The sequence below is a fragment of the Condylura cristata genome, unplaced genomic scaffold, assembly GCF_000260355.1.
Source record: "Condylura cristata isolate star-nosed mole 26May11 unplaced genomic scaffold, ConCri1.0 scaffold00001, whole genome shotgun sequence".
NCBI lineage: Eukaryota > Metazoa > Chordata > Mammalia > Eulipotyphla > Talpidae > Condylura > Condylura cristata.
In genome coordinates this window covers 45,195,506-45,221,693 of record NW_004567102.1, presented here as the reverse complement: position 1 = coordinate 45,221,693, position 26,188 = coordinate 45,195,506, and the positions used below count along the sequence as shown (strand labels likewise).

Sequence of the window (26,188 nt, the reverse complement as noted above, 5' to 3'; positions counted from 1 at the left end):
GGCAGGCGGGAATCGAACTCATGCGGAAGTGGCTTTAGATTCTCGATGCTGTGCTTTAATCCGCTGCGCCACCAGGGAGGGCCTTGTAGTTTTTTTTTTTTCCCCAGGAGTAACCATTTATTCTCTTCAAAGAATTTATGGCTGAGTTCACTCACTGGAATCACTTTCTCACTATTCAAGTATGACGTTATGGTTAGAAAATTTGTTTCTGTTCATCATACAATGAAATTTAAATAAAACAATGCTTTTCTCTTTTTAAAATTTACTCTGCTTAGAACTATTTTGGTGGAAAACTCTCTGCTCAAGGGAAAATGCCTTGGATTGAATATAATCATGAAAAAGTTTCTGGCACAGAGTTCATAATTGACTTCCTGGAAGAGAAGCTTGGAGTGAATTTAAACAAAAACCTCGGCCCCCATGAAAGAGCTGTTTCCAGAGCAGTCACCAAGATGGTGGAGGAGCATTTTTACTGGTGAGTCCCCCTCCTCAGAGTTGAGCCTCAGTTCTGTTTCACTTTTCAGACCCCTCCCTTGACCTCCCTTGTGAAAAGTTTTTTAAGGTGTGGTCAAAGTTGTGATTAAATTCCCAAGTATCTGGACCAGGGGTGGGCATTTTCTGTAGAAGGCTGGCTGGTACAGCCTCTCCAGGTGATGTCTCTGTAGTAACTAGTCAACTCTGCCATCCTGTTACAGGGCAGCGAGAGGGGTCCCTCATGCCCTCAAACCTGCCCACTCTAAAAAGGTTCTGCCATCCACAGCATCAAGACAAGACAAACTCCAGTGTGTAAGATCTTCCGTGGAGAAGAACTTTAATACAATTAGTGTGCAATACAGAAAAGAGAAAAAAGGGAGAAAATGGAGTTTCCAATCAAACACCTAAAATTCCCCATCCCCTTGTGGGTAAAAGCCCAGCTAAACAGGGTAATTTAACCAGGGCCACTGGGTCCCGGAAGCCTGCCACAAGTCTAAGGCACCTCCTGGTGGGGATCCTTAGAAAAGGGTTAGAAACAGCTGAACAAGTCTGGGAGGAAAAGAGCAAAATCACACTTAAGGTAAATGCTGTCACAGTTAACCTCCCCATGGGTCTCTCACCCACATCTGTTTCAACCAGTCCAGAACCAAAAAGCCGGTGCAGCTTCTTCACCTGTCTCTGCTCCATGTGCCCCCCCCCCCCACAGGTCTCCTTGCTCTCCCTCCTGCTCCCTTCTTTCCTTCCCCAGTCTCCTCTCCAGCTTCTTTTCCTCCCAGTTCAGCTCCACACTTCTTGGGTGCAGCAGGTGATCTGGAATCTCTCCTTTTCCTGGGACCACCCTGTTAACAATTGTAATACAAGCACAGCCATAGGTGAAGTGCAGGAGTATAAACCTGACTTTCCACAGAACAGTAAAAGCACTGATAGTTGAATTTCATTTAATACAGAATGCTATTTTATTTATTCCCTCCCCAGACCTTTAAAAAACATAAAAAATTCTTAGCTTATGGGATGTAGCTTATGGGCTCATCTGGACTGGACACCCTGAGGTGAGGGAGATGTTTCAGTTAGTTGGGCTTTTGAACACTTACAAACTGCTGAATTAAAGTAAAATACAGCAGATCCCAGAGGGAGGGACAGAAGAGTTAGTCACAAGAGAAATCACAGGTGGAGTAAAGGATGCAAGCTGTGTGAGATCACTGTCCATTTACCTCCGATGACAGGAGCTTCTCTGTGTTCCAGAAGAGGGCAGATGCACTTTCACTTTGAGTCTTTGGCCTCCCTGTCCGACTTCTAGCTGTGTTCCCCGAGTCTGAAGTACCCCACATGCCATGTGGATGTCTTGCTTCTGCTCTGCACCTGGTGTGCACTGGTTGTGATACCTGAGTCCAGCAGACATGGTGGTTCCTCCCGGTGGACACCCTCATTGTGACGTGGGCGTCTTTCTCTTTTTCCATCCATTATCTGGAATTTTAGCACCTTTCTATGTATTGATAGATTTTCTTCTTGATTTTGGCAAATTTGATCTTGTTCCAAAGATTAATTATGAATGATTAAGTCACTTTTTTTGCACTCTTGGCTCTTTTGCTCTCTTGGTAAATTTTATCTCCTCCACCGAGAGAACATTCAGTGTGGAGCTGATTCTAGGAGTTTCTTTGCTATCACCTTCTTGTTTCATCCATTTGTCTCTCTTTAAATGAAAACTTGCTGTTCTTGGCCTTTAGGTTTCAAGAAATACTCTGCTTTTCTATTCCTTTTCTACTTTTGGGTCTTGCCTTGTTTATTCTAGAGCTGACTTGAAGGACCATGCTCTCGCTGTCTTCTGCAGGTGACATGTTCCCACACCAGGGACCAGGCAGAGAGTGAGATGGAGTGGGAGTAGTCACTGTTCTCAGAGCACCTGTGAGAATGGTCATACTTCTCCCTCAGAGTACAGGGTTGTGGTGGAGCAGAACTCTTGGCTGCCTGTGACCTGCTGGTCTTGTGGAAAAATCTTTTGGCACTAAGCCCTTCAATGGAGGGAAAGAAAGAATCAGTTCGGGGCCCCCACTACCCCCCCTCCCCCCGAAAAGCACAAACTCATCTGATTGATGGCCCATTAATGTAGAGAACTATTGCTTTCTCAGCTTCCTGGAAGCCCATGCTCTATATTTTAGCTGTTTCTTTTACTACAACGCTTTGATTTCTGTAGTGGTTTATAACATTTATATTTGGTCAGAAGGAACAATCTGGTAAGATTCTCAGTTAACCATGTGCCATTTCTTCTTGCTCTGGGGTGCGTGTTTACACTTCAGTAGAAGTTCATTTTCTGCTCTTCCCTTCCTTTGTTTCCCTACTTAGCTAATACTTGGTTGTGGGGCATGGGGACAGGAATGGATGGTGAAAGAGAGGGGCTATGGGGAAGAGTTGGGAGCTGGTACCAGGTAAGGAAGAATCTTAATTTTACAGACCAGAAACCCACAAGTACTTGGGTGCTTGGGTCATTCTAGAATTTTCTAAAGATTATTTCTGAAACTCTAAATTAAAAAATAGTTTAAAGGGTTAGCTGCTCTTTCTTATTTGTGTCTATTCAAAGGTTAATTTGAGGAAGAAATAGTGAAGGTGGTTGAATACGATGCAGGTAACCTGTGAACTTTCAAAATAACATTTCTGATTCCTCTACTTCCCTGCAGTCCCTAGTAGTAGAAGGAAGGATGTGTGTTTCTCTGTTTGTAAGGTTTCCAAAGTTTTGGCAATGTCTTGCACCAGTGAGCTCAATGTCTTGACCCAAGAGCTCAAATCTCAATGGAGAGAAAGACCCTTGAGAAATTTCCTAAGGCAAAGATCTGAACACACCTCCTTCTTCCTCCTCCCTTCTTTCCCTGTCTAGAACTCAAGTCACATGGAGAATATTCATCTGTGAACACTGGAGGCCAAACTAGGGAGCAGAATATGTAGGAAAATATTAGAAATATAATCTTTTTATGAGAGCTTGTTAAATTCTGACCACCGATGAGCTCCAAGGCTGTCTGTACACTTAGATTCAGTTGACTCAATTATCTGGAGTTTTCAGATAAGTTTATTTTGGTCTGAAACCATAAAAGACTCCACTTATGATTTTCTGAAAAATCAAAGAAAATGGAGAGCTGTCATTATGGTATAATGTCATAGTTTTGAAGCTCTGTTTTATGTCTCTTCAAAAAAGCATGCTCAGCGACAAAAGTAGTTTTTCTGGTATTTGAGATTCATCCAATAATGCCCCACTTATATTATAAAGCTATTTTTTGAAGACAGCGGAAACAGCTTCTTATCCCATTTGTTTCACTAAATGAGCAGGTGCCTTTAAAGAAAGGCTGTGTGAAGAGAAGTGTGAGAGACTCATATTATGCAAATAAAATTGATTTTACTAGTGGACACTGGCTTCCGTGTCACATGCTGCCCCCTTGTGGATACCAGTGGGTGTGTTTAGAGTTTTCCAACACCCTGGGAAGTATGTTGGACGCCCCTGCACCCTTGAGCATTTAGAGTACAAGGTAAAGATGACAAGCTTGTAGCAAGACACCAACAGAGGCCATTTCCTTGTGGGAAGACTACACTCTAGGCTTCATTCATCAAACGTAGTTTGCAGCTTCCCAGTGTTGGTTTCTGCTGAGGGCCAGGGCAAGGGAGATGTTAAGAGATATCTTCATTAAGGTATTAAGGGTTGTCTTGCCCTTCCTGTCTTCTTGATCATTTTTTTTTTAAAGATTTATTTATTTATTCATACAGAACTGGGGTACAGGCCAGAGATGCGGTGAGAGGATTCACCAGAGACAGAGTGGGGAGCAGAACAGGCAGATCGACGAAGTACACTGCTGAGGGGAGCAGCGGGCGGGTCAGGAGAGGTCTGCCACGCCATGTGGTCACCTCCGGGGCAGGCGGGAATCGAACTCATGCGGAAGCGGCTTTAGATTCTCAGTGCTGTGCTTTAACCCGCTGCGCCACCAGGGAGGGCCTTCTTGATCATTTTTAAAAATGCTTGAGCAGGGCTTATTCGTCTGTTCCAAGGTAATCAATCTTAAAAAACTCCAAAACTCTTTGACCTCACTTTGCAGGAGAGATCAAGATATATCAGCTGCGATAAAACTGTATCAACTTCCTGAGAGAAGCTCTCAGAGTGATAAGTTATTTTAATTGCTCAGCTCAGTCTGGTTTCCAGATTGGCCTCCCTGTCTGCAGGTTAATAATTCATGATTCCTATACAGTTGGCCTCTTCTCAGTGGAGAGAGCCGAGACGGACCCCAGAAGAGAAAGGGGCAGCTTCACCTACATCCATGGCTCGTCTCTCTTCCCATCGTTCAGTTCAAATAGCATCACCCTTAGAAGCACTTCTCAGTAGTAGCTGGCTGGGAAGGAAAGTCTTCTCTTTCAATCAATAATTCATCCTTTCAGTAAACTCAATGAATAAATGACGACTAGTGGTGAGGCAGTGAGCTGGGAAGATGTGGGAATTGCAGGGGAGATGATGCTGTTTCTGTCGTCAAACGGCTCACGGACTGGAGGAGACATCAGGCCTTCATAATGGTCATAATGGTCTGCACTGGCAGGGGAGCTTGAGGAGCTGAGGCATGGCAGCGAGCACCTTAGGGGAGATGAGGCAAGGCTTCTGTGGGATGGCTTCACAACAGAACCAGGGAGAGTCAGAAGTACAGAGGCTAGGCAGAAGGGGTATTCAAGAGAGGGAACAAAAGCTTGACGACAAGAAAGAGGCCTTTTGGAAGGCACGTGGGGTATGTGTGGCTGGAGCAGGGGAGGCAGTGCTGGGCGCCAGGCCACAGGAGGGTCCGAGCAGCCATGGCCTCCTAAGGAGCTGTGGGGAGTTAATGCCCCCAAGAAGCAGTGTGATACGATTAGATTTGTGTTTCAGGAAGCTTTGTTTGGCTGCCTCGCAAATGGATTTGGAAGGGCCTTGAGAGGATTTCAGGAGAACGGTGCAGAGGCCACTGTGTTTGGGGTTGAGACATGGTGATGGCCTGGGCTACCGTGTGGGTTGGAGAGGACAGATTCGAGGGGGGCGACTGGCAGGAGTGAGGCGAGGGCTGGGGAGGGGGCAGTGGATATGAACTCTTTTCTTGCTTGAGGAGAAGCAATTCTGAAGGGAATGGTGGTGAGATGGTGAGTCTGCTTCTGGCAAGGGTGGTTTGTGGTCCGCACGTGCCTTATACGTGTTGATGGGGCTCAGGACAGAGGTCGGGCAGCAGGTCGGTTTGAGAGCCACTGATCTCGAGTCAGGAGTGTGAATTAGATCAGCCCATCAGTGTGAAGCTAGAAGATCAGAGAAGTCAAGATAAAAAATGGTTGGGAGCATGTAAGAGGTGAGAGGAAGGCAGTAGAGACATCTAAGCTAAGGGAGACTTCTTAGGAGGAGATCGACAGTGTCAGATGCTACAGAGTTCCAGAAAGCAGGTCTATTTGGATTTTGTTAACAAGGGGAGATTGTTGACTTGGGTGAGAGTAGTTTCTGTGGAGCAGGGAGAGGGTGGTGGGTGCTTCTAACATGTGGGCAGTTTTCATAAAGCTTTGTTGTGAGAGGAGATGCATTCTTGGCTGTCAGATACAGAAGCACATATGAACACTGTCTTCTGCCTGTCATAACTGATTTGGAACTCCATCAAACACCCATTTCCTTTGGTATTTAAAGGTTATACACATGCATAGGGCTTCGGCCTTGAAGACCCTGGCTGCCCTTCATTTGTTTCTCTTCCCTCAGATTGGTTGAAAATATCAGACTGCGGGGATAAGAGGAATGAAGCCAGGAGCAGGGCAGGAGAACGAAGAGGAAGATCAAACAGTTCACTTGTAGCTACAAAGTCCTGAATCAACCCAGTGGTCCTTCTGTGCTCTGCATTCAACCTGCCACATAGGAGAGGAACCTTATACCTTTGCCCTGCTGGGGTGTCCTTCCCGCCCGGCTCTGTGATCCAGAGCTGCCTTTCCCAGTGGCCCCTGCTCCACTAGCCCGCTAGCTTCCTTCCCGGCCACTGTAGTCTCTGCTCCGCACAGGCCCTGTTCTTGCTGCGCAGAGTTCATCGGGGTGAACGCGGCAGGCCCTCAGCAAAGCTCTCCATCTCCGTGAAGGGGCACCCCTACTTTTCTCTGAGCTTGGTCTCCAGCCTTGCCCTCTCATTATTTTTCTTGGCCTTGAACTATGGTTCCCCCATATGAATCCTTGCCCTAGAAACTTCCTTATATGACTTAAAACTGTCACTATCGTGCTCTTGCCCACAAATTTTTTGTCTTGAGCTCTTAATCATCTGGACTTCTTCCCTTGGGGTCTACGGGACCTTTGAATGCAACAGGCTAACTCTCTCATCATCTGACTGTTCTCTACCTTGTGCATGCCAAAGTCAGTGCACCATCAGCCTGGGAGAAAAATACCTCATTGCTCTTAGGACACAATTCCAGATTTGTCAGAGGACCTTCTCTCATAGCTCAGAATTTGCCTGGGCATGCCTGCACAGACTTCCCGCTGCTAGCGCCTTCATTCAGTGAAGCATTTCTTGTCTGGCCTTGCTGTGGCCTTCTAGTCTGTCTTCCTCTGCCAGTTTCTCCTGCCCCAGGCCTTCCAGATTCACATCACCATCCTCCACACAGCACCACCATCTGGTTCATTTCTTGTCTGCTTAAAACTTTTTAGTGGTGGTTCTTTGTATTCAAAATAAAGCCGGGCGCTTTTGGCATCAGGTGTCTGCGCCTCCCCATGAGTCCCTGCCATCTTTCAAGATCAGTCATGAGTTGGACAAAACCCAGGTCATTTGTCTGCAAAGAATGTATTTTTTTCCCCCACATCAATCTGTTATTTTAGAGTTACCATACGCATCATTTTTATGCTGTAGATGCCTCCTGGATGCTATTATTACCCAGTCTCATTTAACTTAGGGTAATTTAGTTTTATTCTGAGATCATTTCCTCCAGAATTATCAAAGATAGTAGCCTTTTTATTGTGAATTTAGATCTAGTACAATTAGAATCAAAGTGCTGAATTATTCTAATGGAATATGAAAATTGTTCTAGTGGAATATGAGAATGACTGCAGCTGTAAGAAGAGCAAGTAAAAAAGTAGTTTGCATGTTTATAGAGAATCTACTAGGACAAGTGTGAGACATTTAGTGCAGAAAGTCCCTATTGACTGCTCTGTCTACACGAGAGAGTCGGTCTCTACTGTAAAGCACTCTTCTCTCTTAGCAAAATACATTTCTTGACTCTTGAATACTTTATATATGACAGACCTATGAAAAAGAGGTACACAAAGTTTTCTAGCAGAACATGTATGTCTTTTTAAAAAAGGTTTAAAGAAGTGGTGGCAGTGAAGAAAGTATGTTGAAAGAAGTGGTAGAATGTTTAAATAAAAATTAGAAATGCTTAAAAATGTTAAGAGAATGTTTTTCTTCCTTATTTTCATTTTTTACAACAGAATTCTAAAAAAAAAAGAATGTAGAAATGAACAAAATGGATGGCCCTTTATTGCTTTTTTTTTTTTATGATTTACTGCCATCCTCGTGTTTTCTCTTAAAAATATTTTTCTGATTTTTTTCCCCACGTGGCTGCTACTCCTCATCCACCAGCACTAGGAGTACGCATGGCTACTGGAGCATCTTTCATTGCTCCTTTGTGAGGAAAAAATAAAACTATCGTATGCCAGGACCCTCCGGCCTCCACCTTCAGGAGGAAACCCTTTCATTTCTATCTGCCAATACTGCTAACTATAAGCAGTCCTGCAAAGGTACAGATTTGGGGATCAAATTCAGCAGAGGCCTGGCTGTTGTGGCCATCTCTGTTCGTTGATGGTGAGCAGCTGCTTGCTGGCCCCAGGTACAGAAGCACCTGGATGGGCGAGTTCATCGCACGCGCCACACAGCGGGAGAAATGATTCCACCAGTTCGGCTAGTGTGTGTTCCCTCCACGTCCTCCAGATGGAGCCAAAGCAGAGTTGACTTTCTGGAGATTGAATTGCCCACATATTATTTATAGTTTGTAGGTTTACAGTAAACATGCACAGGTTTTTCTAGTTCCTAGCCCTGTCAAAACAGTAAAACATTTTCTTTTTCAAGATAGTCTCTTTGATGTGTCCACCAAGTGTGCAAAGCAAAAATTTGCAGCTTGATTAACACGGAGCGTTACCTTGCAACTATTACTGTGAATGTGACAGAGACTGATCCCGACTCGCCAATCACTGCTGACACCTCCCCTGTGCCCCAACTCAGATACTCATCATTCTGCTGAAAATCTTTTAAAAGGGCTTTCCGCTGGCCTTCTCTGGAGACAGCCGGCAGAGCAAGGCCCTGGAGGGCAGGAGATGGAGGGTCTGAGGTAGGGAGAGGCTTGGCGGAGGGTGTACCTTGGCATCTTGATCTGGGCCTGGAACAGCACAGACTGGAGCTTGCTGTGGTCTCAGCCTGTGTACATGGCTCCCTGGAAAAGCTGCCACGACCCAGTCCCTCTGGGCGTGCGAAGTTCTGAGACTCCTGGGAGCTGATTCTGTGGAGCTGGTATGTATCTAACGCACCGCAGTAACTTGTTTCCGCACACTTGCAGGACGTTAGCTTATTGCCAGTGGGTGGACAATCTCAGTGAGACCCGGAAGATGCTCTCTCTGAGAGGTGGTGGTCCTTTCAGTAACCTGCTGAGGTGGGTCGTGTGCCACATAACGAAAGGAATTGTGAAGCGCGAGATGCACGGCCACGGCATTGGCCGCTTCTCGGAGGAGGAGATTTACATGCTGATGGAGAAGGACATGCGGTCCTTAGCGGGGCTGTTGGGTAACGTACACGCCTTCTTTTCTCTTTGCACCCTTCCTCTTTGCATGATTAGCGCTGTTAGCTTGCTAACGCCAGCTTTTGTTTGGTTGGTTTCTCTGCCTCCCTGTGCGGGTGGGAGGCCCAGCGTTCACCATGTCACCTCTTTGTAGCCCCTTGTTTCTTCGGCTCACTAGCACGTGGCTGTGTAGTGTGCAGTATTGCTGTGGTCAGTGCTGTGGGACTTTTGAGTGGGTCGCGAGCCAAGGGTGATCTGGTGCAGGCAGGGGTGATCTGGCGCAGGGCGGCTCTTTAATGATAAACGCCTGGATGAAAAGCTGCTAAGGGACATCTGCTCAGAAGGTGTGACCGTGTCCACATGGGCATCGAGGTGAGGGAGCCATGGCCCACCTTTGCGCGCTGGTTGGTCCTGTGCCACTTCCTTGCCTGTTCAGTCCATTTTGTAATCATCCTACTTGTACTTTATTACTCTTCAAATTTTGTATTTGTGGCACACCATGGATTTAAATCACTGGAATAGAAGCGCAGAGGATGCTGAGGGCAGAGTGACACCTCCCCCCCACCTGCTTGGCTGGAGTGTCTGGGCTCAGTCAGTGACTCTGGGCAGACAGATGAGTCTCCCTAAGGCAGTTCATAAACAGGTTCGCTGACTCCAGGAGCTTGTGTGTGTGACCTGCTGACCTCTCCTGGGGATACTGGCGGTAGGAGCCGCGCCCTCCACTTGATCAGGAAGAACTTCTAGTCCTTTGGGGCTGCTGTTTTGTCTGGGAAGGATTTCGTTGTCTTCCCTGGGTACCTTTGGCTGTGCTGGGTGTAACTTCTTCCCTGAAGTCTAGGTCTGTATCAGGTCTTGGATTGTTCTGGGGTGTTTGTGTGTGTGTGTGTGGGGGGGGGGAGGTTTGGATACTGATGAGCCTCCTGTTTCACAGACATTTGAAAGTGCTGCCAGACCTGCAGATCGAGCAGTCTATATGTGCTTTGCCTTTCTGGGCCCAGGTGGATCCCCCTAATACCGATGGGAGGGAGTGAGTTGAGGCCTGAACAAAAAAGGCTGAGTCTCCCCTAGAAAGAATTCCTTCTGCCAGCTGCCTTTGAACTGGGACAAGAGCATTTTCCTGCCTCGAGATTCCAGCTAAACAGTTGGCTCTCCCTGGGCCGTGAGCCTGCCAGCCTGGGGATAAGAACTGGATCATTGGCTCTTCCAAGGTGCAAGTTTGTCTCATTCCTGTGGAGCCTGAGGTTGGCCATCGGGCAGCACTGAGCAGGCGGTCGGCAGGCCATTTCCTCTGGTCTGCTCTGGGCTTCCTCCCCTTTCTCACCGGCCCATGCTGTTGGGAACCCTGACAGGTGCTGAGAATCCCCAAAGTGAAGCCAGAGATGGTGCCAGTAAAGTTTCTCAGCTCTAACAGCTTAACAGCATTGGCTCCTTAATAAGGGAGGGGTGATGATCGCTGAGGGAGCACTTCTGGAGGGGAGACCCAGGAAGTGGGTGAAGGCAAGAATAATGATGATAATGTCGGTGTTTCTCTAGTATTATTATTAGAAAACACGGTCTCATGGTATGGTGGGTGGCAGGTAAATGAGTCACTTACAGGTGGGCTGGGTCCCTGGCAATTATTCCAAACAGCATCACTTGTCTAGGTGATTTTCTGCCTGAGAAGCTGAGTGGGCTGTGGGGTAAGCTGGGTTTTGTGGGAGTTCTGTCCTGTTTGGCCCTAGGAGGCATCGACCCTCTCAGGGAAGTGCTGACCCTCTCAGGGAAGTGCTTTAGTCTGTTCAGGGGAGGGAGAGTTTTTCTTACTAAAGGAGGCAAAAAAGACTATGTCCCTCTCTCCTGGGGACATAGCTTACTTTCAATCAGCAGAAGCCTAAGAGATTCAAAATGCAAAATGACTTTTTGTTGGCATCATTCAAAGTTTGGGGAAATTTTCCAGGGATGTATCTGAGCTATTTAGTTGCTCCCAATGATTGAATACCATTTATGTGCTAGGAGCTGGAGATAAAGGATGGATCAGAGAATGTTCCACCTTCAGTACCTTAAGTCCAGCAGGAGTTGATGAGCCTATAACTAGGAGTGGGCAAGGCACAACTCTTACTTCGTGGCCTGTTTTGTTTTGGGCCTGTGACCTAAGAGTGGCTTTTACATTATTGAATGTTAACACCCCACTTTGGAAGGTGGGTGTGTTTAACACAGATACTGTTTATGTCTTGGACTCTGCTAATCACCTCATGAAGGAAGTGCTCACATGGTCTGGTTCCAGCCCCTTCCCAAAAGGAGCATGGGAAATGTGCTCAAACAGAGTGTGGGAGACATAACAATCAAGAATGAAAGGGTTAGGTTTGGGGTGCAGCAGCATGGAGGCTCTAAGCCTAGTGGCCTGTCTATGAGAGAGGGAGCTCTGGGGTCATGTGCCTTGGGCGCTTTCCTAACACCATGTGACTTCATAGTTAAGTTCTCTCATCTGCATAGTGGGAGTCAGAAGAATACAGTCCTTAGTCAATAGTGTGTGGAGACTAAGTGAGATAATTTATGTAGTTAACTGCAGTGTCTGGTACAGAATAAATGCTAACTTAGTATTCACTATTATCACTCTCATTTTGTGTCTGACTCAGCTTCATTAGGAACATTGTTGTCTGGAAAATATCTGTGATTTTGTGAAAGGATACTTTCGATTTGTAAATTTGTTATATAATTGTAGAAATTTGGGAAGTCTCAGTAAAGTACAGAGAAGAAAAGTTGCTCTAATCTTATAAATTGTCATTTGCTACAGTTAACCTCTTGGTACATATCTTCCCAATATTTTATGCTTACTTTGAGCCATATATGTATTTGTATACACACACACACACACACACACACTTTCCCAACTTGACTTTCTCTCTCTTAATATAGTACCATTATTTATTTATTTGCTTACTAAGTATTCACCAATGTGATCCTATATGCTTAGTTGTGCAAGGAAAATGGATATTACTCACCAGCCAAAATTCTGCTTTGACCTCTGTCTTTTTTATCTTTCTCTTCTGTTATTAACCCCAAATGTACAGGTATGATCTTGAGGTGGAGGGAAAACAAAGAGAATAAGAAATGTATAACTGGGGTCTGCAAGAATGTAAAGATCTGCAGCTGTGGCCATTAGACATGTGAGAAAGGTGAGGTGAGCAGGTGAAATCCAGAACAGAGCTGAAGTACCACCACCCGTGAGGCCCATGGAGCCCTCCGGGCACAGAGAGAGTAGTACACAGGAGTTAGAAGTGGAATTCGGATCAAACCCATTAGGAACAGCTGCAGACACGTGCCGTTTTCTGACCCAACAATAACCAAAGTTGCTTATCAGTTGTGATGTAAAGTGAAGAACTCGTAATGTGTCAGGATTTTTCTTTTAAGGTATTTCTAAAGTTGCCAAACTTTAACTGGCAAGTTAAATGTAGTCTCCAATGTAATTTTAAAATGTTTTATGATGTTGCTTCTGAAGGTTGAGTACGGGTTTAAATACATGGACTATTTTCACTGGTACATGTTTCCTGGGTTTGTGAGTTGAGCTCTACTCTTCCTAGGAGGCTGGTTCCCCTAAGAAGGAGATGTGTTAAAACTCCAGGCTGAAGAGGAGAAATGATCGCCTTGGAAGCTGCTATTGAAAGTGCCAAGTAATAAAGTGGAATTTGTAAGTGGAAAAACAGGCCAATTTCCAGCCAATTGTACTTGACTAATAAATGCAGGGCGCTTCCTGCCCCGCCCCCAGCCTGACATCTCCTGTTGAGTTATAAAATGGCTCAGGGAGGCTTAAATTTTAGAGTCTTTGTTGACTCAAGTTGGCACATGTCAAAGAACCAAATCTGTTGGTTATTTTAATAACTATCAACGTGTGAACTTGACCGTTTATTATTTAATAAAAGAAAAAGAAATGCAGACTTGGGCAGAAACTGAGTCCCTCGCCATGTGTGCTTCATGTTACTCTTTGCAGCCCTTGTATTTCCAGTGTGGTACAGCATCGCAGAATGATTGTATCTTGCTGTTGCACTGAAATTTTTTTTCAGGTGTATAGTTGTTTGATCACTTAGTTCTTAGTTAAATAATATGTAGGAGATTAAAATCAGTATTAATAATAGGAAATCTCTAGCCCCCTCTTACCTGGAAATGCCTTTGCAATTCCATCCCTCAGCCTGGAAGGAAAGCCCTACCTGGAGCAAAAGTAGCCATGCAGGCCGGGACTGTGTGAACTGTGAAAGTCTGGGACTCGGGGAGGGTGCGTGTCTAGGTAGAGGTACAGCACCTATGGCTCTGGAATGCCTTTAAGTGGGTAAGAGAGCTTTGGAAGGTGGGGGTGCTGGTTTGCAGAGCCCCCTACTCCTCTTGCTTATCAGAAAAAGATAGCTGGGCCTAGTGAACTCATCCCAAAGAGGAAACTGGGTTCCAGTAAGAAACAGATTAGGGAAGAGGGGTTGGTTGGTATGGTGCAAGGGCTTCGCTCTTTGGGCTCTGGCTTATGGTTGCTGCCAGGCCCCCTTTTTGTGGCTTTATATGCCTTGCCTGGTGGTGTATTATTTATAACACATGATTGATGACTTTGGAATGCAACTTTCTTAAAGCTAAGAGTAAGTAAAGAAAATTGAACCCCTGTGTGTGTAGGGGTTTGAGGGCAGGTTGATGCTTGGACCTCAGCAGTGTATTTTAGTCCATCTGCCTGTTCTGCTCTCCACTCTGTCTCTGGTGAATCCTTTCACCACCCCTGCACATCTGGCCTGACCCCAGTTCTTGTATGCATAAATAAATAAATCTTTAAAAAAAAAATAGAAGTGTGGCATGAGGTTGAGGTAGGCAGGGGCTACAACACATAGGCCTTGCATGTCCATAAATTATTTTCGGCTGTTTCTAAGAGCATTGGAAGTCATTAGAGATAGGAAATAAGCAAGTGGTGTGACCTCATTTATGTTTAGTGGGGTGGGGTTAAGTGTGGATTTGGGGGTCTTGGAGTCCAGGAAATATAATATGACTTTGGGACTGTGGGATCAGCTGAAATTCAGTGATATGATGTGTGTGTGTGTGATGGGGGAGGGGAGAGTGATGGAGCGGTACAGGGGTTAGAGTAACCAAATTCTTGACTTAGGAAACTAAGTGGTGAGTCACAGAATTGGAGAGCCCTGGAGAAGAGGGGAAGTTCCTGAATTTCAGCTGTGGATGTTCTGAGTTTGAAATTAATACAAGACAGACACATGGTGAATGTGAAATATATGAGACAGGCAGCCTTTTGAATCAGTGGAGAAAAGACTCAGTAAGTGATGTTTAGTTCTCAGCCTAACCTTTAGAATAACTCAGCCTCTTTAGTTATTAAATATAGCAGTGTAATAGCAATGAAAATTTAAACATGAGACACTTTGTCAGTTAAATTAGCTGCTTTGTTTTGATATTTTATTTATTTTTAAGGATTTATTTCTGGGGTGTAGGCCAGAATTGTGGGTAGTGAGAGGATTCACCGGAGACAGAGTGAGGAGCAGAACAGGTGGATAGTCTACTGAAATACACTGCTGATGGGAACGGCAGGTTAAGACAGGAGAGGTCTGCTGAGCCCTGTCAGTCACTTCCCTGGGGATCAAACTCATGGCAGTAGCTTCATAGTGCTGAGACTTTACCTCCTCCACAATGAGGGAGGCCTGTTTTGATATTTTTTTTTTTTAAAGATTTATTTATTTGTGCATACAGAACTGGGGTACAGGCCAGAGGCTCAGGGGCGGCGAGAGGCCTCACCAGAGACAGAGTGGGGAGCAGAACAGGCAGATCGACGAAGTACACTGCTGAGGGGAGCAGCGGGCAGGTCAGGAGAGGTCTGCCACGCCATGTGGTCACCTCCGGGGCAGGCGGGAATCGAACTCATGCGGAAGCAGCTTTAGATTCTTAGTGCTGTGCTTTAACCCACTGCGCCACCAGGGAGGGCCTGTTTTGATATTTTAAATAATATGCAATATTCGCGAGAGTATAGAGGAGGCACTGACATATTTTGCGGGTTGGAGTAAAAACGAGATCATACTTTCTGAGGCTGAGTTTCATAGTTTCAAAGGTCATAAAGTTCAGTAAATAATTCAATTTTTAGGGCTTTCTTCCTAAGAAAAATATGGCCGACATTTCTCTATAAAGAGGCTTACAATACTGGAACATTGAAATCTTAGCTTGAATGTTTTGGTCCCTGATTTTGTTTGAGAGGGTAATGAGCCACTGAAGTTATTCTAAGCAGTCTTTCTGGGCCCTCCTCTTTACCCCTATTTTCTTTCAGACAGGGACTTTGAAGTTTTAATTATATCACAAAGAAATTGGTATATTCAGTGCTTACTTGTAGATCATTTGTGAATAATTTGCATGTTTCTCTAGAACGAGTGATCCAATTTAATTAGTTCTTTTTGGTCACAGATAAACCTGAAGATTATTACTGCAAAGGATACTCTGAAGTTAAGTAACAACAAGGAGAGAGAGTCAGCGGGTGGGTCAGGAGAGGTCTGCTGCACCATGTGGATCACCTCTGGGGCAGGCAGGGATCGAACTCATGTGGAAGTGGCTTTCGATTCTGAGTGCTGCACTTTAACCTACTGCGCCACCAGGGAGGGCCAATAAATAAATCTTAAAAAAAAAAAGCAGCAAATTAGAGTTGCTTTAAAAAAAAAAGATTTATTTATGCATGCAGAACTGGGGTGCAGGCCAGAGGTGCGGGGGTGGTGAGAGGCTTCATCAGAGACAGAGTGGAGAGCAGAACAGCCTGACTGATGAAGTATACTGCTGAGGGGAGCAGCCCATGGATCAGGAGAGGTCTGCTGTGCCATGTGGATCACCTCTGGGGTCAGGGATTGAACTCATGCTCAAGTGGCTTTAGCTTCTTAGTGCTGTGCTTTAACATGCTGCACCACCAGGGAGGGCCCCTAATTTGCTTTTGTATGTGTAAGTTGAATTGAGATCTTAACTAAGGGGAAGGATATAAGAACACACTTCAATATTTTGAACATCCAACAGATCAACAGGCACACTATTTGAATATTATTGTCACTTCAGTTATGCATCAGATCTTATACTCGGCTCCTGAGAAATAAAGTTGAGTGAGAATGACCTCTGCTTTCAAAATGCTTTAATCTAGCAGTGCTCAAGATTCTAGACTCAAACATTATCCTAGGATGTGAAAAATGACCCATGTAATCTTTGGAACTCCAGTTGTAATCTTTCAAAAATGGGGAGGCTAGGAAAAAACATCAGGAATTGTAAAAAGCACATTGTTTCTACTTCTCAGAGAGGGAAAGAAGATTTTGATGTTAAATAAGATACTAAAGTATTAAATTGGTAATTGATTTTCATGAAGGACAATTACTGATTCATTATGAACCAATCATCCCTACTAGTGACTACTGTGTCTTCTTGATTTGCTGGAGTTTCTTATTGTACAGATCACCCTCTTGGTAGCTGCAAGCCATAGGAGAGTATTTCTTACGACATTTTTGTGGGTTAGCTGATTTTCACAGCCGGCTTTATGGATGTGTGTGGCGGCACCCAGGTTTTTTGAGGGCCCCTCCACCCTGCCCCATCTAGAGCAACATCTCTGTCACTGTTCACATATTAGAAATCTGCCCCATTTGTGTGATAATTTCACCTACAGAGAAAAAAGGTTGAAAACCCCTGGATTAGATTGTGGTAGATTTGTGTCTCATGGAGGAACTTTGTCCTCATAGTGCTGATTAATGGATTGGCATCACCACAAGAGAGCTCTCCAGGGACTCTCAGCTTTTCTGAGTCACCTGTTGACAACCTTCATGGCTTGAATGATAGCTAAAAAGTTGGGAATCCAAACTGTCAACCTTAACAAGACAAAATCTAATGGGGATTAATGTCAAATTCTGTACACAGGTCTGCAAATTAAATTGCACAAGTATAGGCTGGGGACAGATGTGAGAGCAGACTTAGGATTTTAGCTGTTTGCACTCAGTGTCACCTGTGTGATGGATTCCCAAAGACACTAATACAAGCCTAGCCTGTTTACTCAGAGCGTAGGGGCTCAACTTGAAAGTTGTTTCTTCAGGGGAACCTTTCTGGAACTTTATCCCAGGGTGTGACTGGCAAACCTGTCCTAGTATCAGGTACTGGTATTTTTCTTCCTTGGTGCCTTTTCTGCACCTTTTCTCAGTAGTTTTGACCCTGGTTTGACTGAGTTCGATTTTGTGCCATGCCTGGTGAACTCATTTGTTTCTAGGGCTTTTTACCCAGTGCTTGGCACACAATAGTTATCTGCCAAGAGTTTGTTGAACAAAGGGGTGCAGTGTTTAGTTCTGGGGTCCATCTCTTAACACGCCAGTGGCCAAGAGAGGAGTGGTTACGAAGAGGGTTGTTTGCAAAATAATTTCATGGGAGGAATTGAGGCTACTGGGAATGATTGCCTGAAAAGGTGAGAAAGTCAGCTTTTTTCAGTATTGAAGGTGCTGAGTAATTCAGACGTTGCTGCAGCTGATGGACAGATTTAGGGAGTGGAGAGGAGGACACAGGAGGGTGTATGTGTGGGGAAATGACAACAGCTACACCTCCGGGTAAGGCAGCCCTTTAATCAGACTTGCCCCTGATTGGGGGTGAGGGAGGGCTTGTCTGGCAAGATGGTTGGTGGGGCTGCCTTGCTTTGCAATGACCCCAGGCGGTTTAGGTGATTACTTCCAGGACAGCATATAGGCCTTTTCATAGGCGGTGAGATGTTTGACATGTGGGACTTAGGGTTCTCTCCAGTTTTAATGATTTCATAGTTTTATATTCAATGTCTAGAGAGGAGAGCTTCTCTCAGCAGGGTATTTCAGTGGACCTGCCTGTTCTGCTTCCCACTCTGTCTTTGGTGAATCCTCTCATCTCCTGGATCTGTGGCCTGTTCTTGTATGTAGAAATAAAAATAAATCTTTGAAAAAAGATTTAGCAGGTGATTTGAATATGTCTGTGATCTAATACAGGGTAGGAGGACAGAGGGCTGGCTTGGGGGGAAGACTGAATGGGTGAAGAGCTAAGGAAAGTCACATGAAGTGACTGTCTTGATGTATCAGGTACTAAAAGGAGAAAATTATAGTTTTTTTTTTTTTATAAATGAAGTGATAAAATTCACAACAAACTGGGCCTGCTTTGCAATTTTGCAGAGGATGAACTGGTTGTTTCCTTCTGTATGGAACTTAACTAGTCCTTCTTCCTTTCCACGTGAAAACCCTGTTACAAAGACTACAGGGTTTTTTGTGGGGTTACATTTTAGATACTATTATTTTAGATTTATTTATTTATGTATACAAGAACTGGGGTGTAGGCCAGAGGTGTGGGGGTTGAGCGTATTCATTAAAGACAGAGTGGGGAGAACAACAGGCAGATTGACTGAAATGCACTTCTGAGGGAAGCAGTGGGTGGGACAGGAGAGTTCTGCTGTGCCATGTGGATCATCTCCCTTGCTGGGGATTGAACTCAGGCCCTAGTGGTGATAGCGCTGAGATTTAACCCTAGGCCACCAGCGAGGCCCCTAGACACTTTTTTAAAACAAACATCATGAAGATGTTGTGGTTTTACAGCATTCCTGAGAGCTAATTATTGTACAGATGGGAAAAGCAATTGAGGTTCATACAGGTGAGGGATGCATCTCAGACTTAGCCATGTTTTTCTTGCGCTCCTGTTCAACTTATATACATACATACATACATACATACATACATACATACATACATACATATATATATATAGCTGCATTGGTGGCTTGTTAAAATCACCTGCTAGGTTAGTAATAATTTGCCTTGGAAACCAAAAATCTATTTTTATCTGTATTGATTTGGTTCTTGTATTACGAGTTGATCCAGGAGTCCGATACTTAAAGACTAAAGTGGAAGGTTTACTTTGAAAGGTCTTTACGTGTTATTCAATAACTCTTAAGTAACTCTAAATTGCTCACGTTCACTAATGGAGAGGATCATTAGATCAGATACGCAGAGCATCAGTTCTGTTTGCATCCTCTTCATCCAGCTTTGCAGAGGGAAGTGGGAGGGCTGCTGGCCTAGAGGCCCAGATAACCTTACCTCAGTCGCTCGCTCACGATGCTGGTGGTAAAGTGTTTGCATTCTTACGGGAACCAGAGGGTGGTGGCTCATAGTTTGGCTCATTTCTTTTCCATTTTCATTGTTTGCATTTCAATTGGTAAAAATATATGATTACTTATGAAAAAAAAATACTTCTAGCAGAATAAAATTCAATGCTAATCAGTGCTGAGTTCTTGGAAATCTTTATGGCTTTTTTATCATCACAAATTGGCTGATAGAATTCTGACAGAAGCAATCTGGTCTCTATCTTCTGAGTATTCTAGCTCTTTCCTCTTACTGGAGAAAACTGATTTTGATTTTGTATTTAAGTTTTCAGGGTTTCACTCCCAAATGTTTAGAATAAAAGAAACTTTCACAAGAAAACCATTTGATTACCATCAGGGCATTTAGGTACTAAATAAGCCCCTCAGGCAGCTGAGTTCATTTACCTTTTAAATGAGGATGATTAGCATTGTCCATTTAAACATTGGGGTATGTCCATTAAATGTTATGATTTAAGATTGAGCATGTTTGGTACAATTTCCCCCTGTGACTCAATATTAGTGAAGGAGATCAGTGGTTCTGATTTTTTTTTATTATGAAAATTTGCAAGCACTCAGAAAATTGGATAGTTCAGCAATTTTACCATGACTTCAATAGAAAAGATGCTAATATGTCATCATATTTGCTTTGACTATTCTTTTTTTTTTTTTTTGGTGTGGAAGTATTAAAAGTAAATTACAAATGTCATGACATTTAAGTTCAAAATACTTTTGAGTTTTAGGATTTAAGCTCAAAATACTTTTGAGTTCTAGTAGCTCTAATATTTTCCTCCTATAATAGGCAGCCTCAAGATGGCCACCCATGTGCCTGCCTCCTGGTATTCATCCTCTAGTGAAATCCCCACCCTTGAGTGTAGGTGGAACATATTGATTTACTTCTGACAAATCAAACATGGCAGAAGCAATGGACCGTTCCTCCTAAGAGGTTGCAAATGGACAGCAGCTTCTGTGAGGCATTCTCCTCTATTCTTGCTTTTCAGAGTGTATGCAGTGATGAATGTCAGTTCTATTGTGAACCGCTCTGTGCAGAGGTCCACATGCCAAAGGACTGATATTTCTGGCCAAGAGCCAATGAGGATCTCAGTCCTGTTAACAGAAAGTGAGAGAGTTGGGGGAGAGATCCGTCCAAGTCAAGCTGACATTTTTTTTTGGGGGGGTGGAGATTTATTTATTTATTCTCATAAGCCTGGAGGTGTGTGTGGGAGGCTGAAAGGATTCACCAGAGACAGTGGGGAACAGAACAGGAGGGTCTCCTGAAATACACTGCTGAGGGGAGCAGCAGGCTAGATAGGAGAGATCTTCTGTGCCATGTGGGTCAGTCAGCTCCTTGGCTGGGGATTGAACTCAAGCTGCAGTGCCTGCCGACAGCATCATGTTGCTGAGACTTTGACCACTGCGCCACCAGGGAGCCCTCAAGCTGACATCTTGATTAGGCTGTGAGAGACCCTTAGCCCAGAGACACCCAAATAACACTGTCTGGAATCTTGACACAGAAATTGTGAGACAGTAAATGTTGTGAGTCAATAAATATCTGTTTGAAACTGCTAAATTTTGGGTGAATTTGCTATGTAGCTATCAATAATAAATATACCTACCAAGCTTCAACCCCCTCACTCCCATAGGCACTTCCTTCAGCTGCCGCAGAGTTGTGAAGCTGGAACCCAGGTTGTCAGCAGATGAAAAGTTCTGCTGCTGCCATGGTGATGGCAAGCACTGAACCTCAGTTGCCTCAGGCTATTTAGATAAAAAGTTTTACATCTCTGAGAAGTGGTATCTTGTCTTTCAGTCTCTCCAAAGACTATTATTACTACTCCTTCTGATTCTAGCAGGACTATTATCATCTTGGCTCTGAAGAAACTTAATCTATTCCAAGATTCCATTGAGGTTAGCACCAGGAGGGTTCTGCCTTTGGGGGTCACTGATCATTGAGAAAGTAGTATGCTCTGGGGAAAGGGTTGTGTTGGACATTCTTCACCCCTTAATGGTCAGGAGATATGGGATGAGAGAGTGATGAGACTTCCCACAGAATAGAACCTAGCTTCAGCCCTCACTTGAAAAGAAACATTACCCAGATTTTTGATGGGATCTCCAGACAACTCATGGGCATATCACTTGAAAAGGTACAGGAATCCCATTTTCAAAGACAAATTTGATATCAGTTTGATTTCATCCCAAAGGACCTGTGTCCATTGAGTGAATCTGGTTAATGTCTACTGCTCTGTGTGGGTTCTGACTGGTCTGGTGGTTAAAGTTCTTTACCAACTTTTTGATGATTGTTCAGGTGTTTGAAAGTGTTTGAGGACCCTGGTGTATGAAACCTGGAATCAATATACTGAAGAAAGGTTCGCCAGGGATGTGGAGAGGCGATTGGGAGAAAGAGACTGGGTAACTGATGCCGGCACTCAGTGGGGAGTTCATGTCTGTTGTGTGCTTTTCCAGAAAGTCTTATAGAAAATTTCATGATACCTAATTATTTTTTAGGATAAATTTCTAGAGAGATTAAATTTAGGGACTTCTGGTGAGTAACCTCACCCACCTTTGTATTTTCCCAATATGAGAACTGATTGGTACAATTTATAGAAATCACCATGTTGTCCAAATTGACAATTTTAATTGAGCTTTACTGGTAGGACTGTAACAGGGTGGTCCCTAGGAAAAGGGGAAGTGCTTCACCCAGAAGGAGGGTGGAGCTGAGCAGAGAAAAAGGAGAGAAGAGAAGGAAAAGAAGAGCATGAAGCTGGATGGAGAGCCAGAAGGAGACCTAAGGAAAACACATGAAGCAGCAAGCATGTGATGAAGAAACCGGGCTTGTTTCCTGACCTTGGACTGGTTAAGGCAGATGTGGGTGAGATACCTGTAGGGAGGTGACTATGGCAGTGTTTATACTGATTTTGATTTTGTTCTTTTGCTCCCAGATTTTTTCTGACCCTTTTCCATGGGTCCCAGCCAGAAGGTGCTTTAGTCTAGTGGCGAGCTTTCAGGCCTTGCTTTGGGCCCATCCCTTTTGGGTTGACTTTTGCCCACGAGGGGATAGGTAACTTCAGGTGTTTGATTTAGAAGTTATGTTCTTTGTGTTCCATATTGTATATTTACTGTATTAAAATCCCTTTTCATTGAAGTATTATATGTTTTGTCTTGTTGTGGCGGATGGCAGAACCCACTTAGAGCAGGCAGGTTTTTGGGGCTTTCGGGGTGCCCCTCCTGTCCTCTAACAGAATTGGGGTGCCCTATAACAGGACCACTAATGACCTCAAATATAAGGTGTCAATCCTTCTTGTCCTCCACAAGGAGGGGGGCACATAATGATTTTACTGTGTGTTGAGAGCATGAATAGAATAAGGCAATTTAAGGGAAGTGGCCTGTCATATTATTTCTTACACAGAGTGGTCTGATCAGGAATGAAACTGAGAGATGAAAGTAGATTTATTTTCCTTGTAGCTTTGTCCTTTAGGAGATTCAGAGGCAGAGCAAGAGCTTACAGTGTGTTCTTTGAAAGTTGATGGATAAGAGTACTGTGACCGTGTTATTCTTGGGAAAAGACTCAAAATCTTTGTTTCTCAATTTTCCTTAAATGGCTCATTAATTAAAAGTGAGAGGACAATTAGAAATATAATTTGTGTGCACATTGACTTGATGGCAATTATCAGCTTATAAATCATGCTTGAGTAGAGGGAACTTTATATATACAAAATACCCAATTACTCTTTATTTCCTAGACTAATAGAAAAATGAGCACTTGGAAATCTTTTGACTATTCTGTCATTTCTCTTTTGAGCTTACATTTCTAGCACAGCCAGCCAGTCTTTTTTTAACTAAATGGCAGAAGTGGAGCTGATAGAGAACTGGGAATAGAATTAGTAAGGGAGGAAGCAAGTATAAGTCAGGGCTAACTTCTATAGCTGTTTAGAAAACTCTGAAGTAAACTTTTCTGCACTGTCCTAGAGTGATAAATGTGATAATAAAGGATGAGTGACAAAAATAATGTTAGTGGACTTACTTTCCTAAGTATGGGTAATGGTAGAATAAATAGGCTCATAATTCCTTTATGATTCCAGAAGAAAGAACTGGCATCCATAATGGAAGTTCTAGGGAGATATTTTGTCTCAGTGTAATGACCTATCTAACCATAGGTGAAGTAGCGATGGAGAGGTCTGTAACGAGGTTGGCAATTTTTGGTAGGGAAATGGGAGGAGGGATTTCTGCATTGGAAGAGAGGTTGGACTGTTTCTGTCCACAGGCAGTTACTTGTTCCAGTGGTTGGTGATGGATATAAAATTATTTCTTATTTAGAATAATACCATCTAGTTTGAAATGCTTTCATATTATTATGTATTTTAATTCTTAAAGTATCTCTCCATGCTGAGAAAGGACAGAGTCAAATATAAGTAAGCCTGTCATCATCTTATTTGAAAGCTTCTCTGTGATAGCTACCAGATTGACAGAAAAGTAAAACAGAGTGCTACTTATCTTCAAGAAGCTTAATAACTTCTTGAGGACAGGACATACACATAAATACTATTATGAGAGGAACAGTGTGAATTACTCAATAAGTAACCTAAACCAGTGGTTCCCTAAAGTGTGGTCCATGGACCATTAGCATCAGCATTTACATGAGATCTTGCTGGAAATTCAGACTTTGGGTCCCACGCTATACCTGCTGATTCCAGTCTCCTGGAATGGGGGGTGGCACATCCATCACTGTTTTCAGAAGTCCTCCAGATGGCTGTGATGCTTGAGTTTAAGACCCTTGATCTCCTCAGTTCTACATCAGAGTTTCTCATATTTTGGCATGAGAAGCACTTGCAACATTGCTATTCAGAGAGTGGCCTAGGGCTGCAGACTCTGGATGATATTTATGTCTCTGAGTCTGAAGAGCCATTGACCTGAAAGTCTATTTGAGAAGCCCTGTGATAAGCAGTTTTGCCTCTGTAATTTGGAAAAGGAGTGAGCAGTGAGAGGTGCTGGTCCCCTGGGATGGTGCCAATAGTCTTCTTGGAGTGGAGGGGATGGGGCTTGGTCTGAATATTAAGGGTAGGGCTAGGCTTAGATACATGGAGGTTATTTGGAACGGGGAGGATGGGATGAAGGATGGTGATGGCAATACCCAGCAATCATGTGAGGTAGACCTTGCTTTGTCCTGCCTGGGCTTGGAGAGAGTTATTGGATATCAGCTGTCACACTCACTCCCCCAAAGGAGGCCAAGAGCTAGGCAGCAGGCAAATGTCCTAGGAGCTGGGAGCACATCCTCAGCTGCACTGCCAGGTGACCATCCTCCACGGGGATGTCTGAGACCCACAGAACTCTGTAGTTGCCCTTCCTCCTTCCTCAGTTTCCCTGCTCACCAGGCCCAGCTTGCTTCAAGTCTGAAGCTTGGTTCTGCCCATAGTTTGGCCTGACTCATCAGGCTTGGATCCTGGTCACTCTCAGACTCCACCATACTGACTTTGTTCTCCTGAACATCTGTGTGGCTTTGCCTTCTATAATCATCCTACTCTTGTCATCTCTTAGCCATCATTTCAGAGTGTCCTAATGGGTGTGAGGGGTAGATAATGGGGGTGAAAGACCTAGCTTACATGTCAGTAGTCTTCCTCCATAGACTCTTGTCTGTGTTGGGTCCTGGCCAACCCTGTGTTGCGGCACAACACAGGAGACATGGAAGACAAGTTGGGGCTGGTCATAGGTCAGGGTCAGAGGTCAGGATGAGAAGCCTTGGGTGTCCAATCACAGTGAGTGTGAGTCTTCATATACAAAGAATAAATTTCCTTTAGGCCCTGGTATACTCCTGGTATTCATGTCTTCATGCGCCCTACCCAACTCTTTGTCATCTGTGGATGCCTCAGTGGTTCTTGCATCTACAAGCCGGTCTTCTTCATAGAAAAGAGTTGCCCAAATCACTGAAAGGTAGGCTCAGGTTGTAGTAATACCCGCACCAGTCGTCATTCCCCAGCCCTCAGTGGAGCCAACTCCTACTGCTCTTAGCCCCACCGCCAGTTCCACAGACCCCTCACCTTTAGCTGGTTGGTTGTTGTCCTTGCATTTCCTCACTGGTCTCTGTTTCCTGATGACTCCTTGAACATCTATCCATGAAGGTCTGTGAAATCACTCTCGGTTCTTGAAGTCACACTGCCTTCATTTGCTGGATGTGCTCTATGACCTGTTGAGATTTGGGTTCACATTTGTTGTCAGAAGGCTCTGTACCCTCAGGGAGTTGTTTTGGGCATTTGGAAGCTGGCTCCTGGTGGAGCACTAGTCAGGGAGTCTGATATATCCTGGGTCCCTCATACTTCAGGGTTTGGTTATCTTCAGACTCTGCTCTCATCAGTGTTTCATGGTCCACTTGTTTGACTGGACATTGGCAAAGACTTACAGGTCCTCAGATAGCCTTTTGCTACTTTTTTTCCACTCCAGAAGATAGGAGGGTAGTTTACCTACTGAAAATTGAGTTGCCTTACCACCCAGGCTTACTACTTCACTGCCCTTTGAAATTTCCCTTATTGCTTTGTTTTTGCTAAAACCGTCTGGTTGTGTGATCTGGGACTACTTGATGAAATCAGGGAGTGCTAAAGACTTGAGACTTTAGTATGGCCTTTTCATCTCTAAACAGTCAAATTTACATTGTTTCCTTTATAAAAACGCCAAGTTCCAAAAAACCAAAGCTGGGACAATTTGAGCCACAAAATAATGAGAGTACTGGGATAAAATAATCATCGACAAGTACATACATAAATAAATAATTGAATACATTAGTAAATGGGATTGAAGAGGACAATAGAATTCTAATCAATACTGTTAAAGAAATGAGAGAAAGAGAAAATCATGATTAGGCAA

General features: G+C 44.1%; 1 protein-coding gene across 4 annotated transcripts in view; it reads left to right on the top strand.

Moving 5' to 3' along the window:
- The window catches only part of FAXC (failed axon connections homolog (Drosophila)), a 61,631-nt gene that overhangs the window by 18,136 nt on the left and 17,307 nt on the right, over window positions 1-26,188 (top strand). For all 4 annotated transcript variants that reach the window (XR_001145251.1, XR_001145250.1, XR_001145252.1 and 1 more), the window contains exons 3-4: window positions 276-472; window positions 9,025-9,248. Coding sequence is in view for 1 of the 4 variants with exons in the window: in XM_004673717.1 (XP_004673774.1) it covers window positions 276-472; window positions 9,025-9,248 (421 nt within the window). In the remaining 3 variants the exon portion in view is untranslated. The remainder of the gene's footprint in view (window positions 1-275; window positions 473-9,024; window positions 9,249-26,188) is intronic.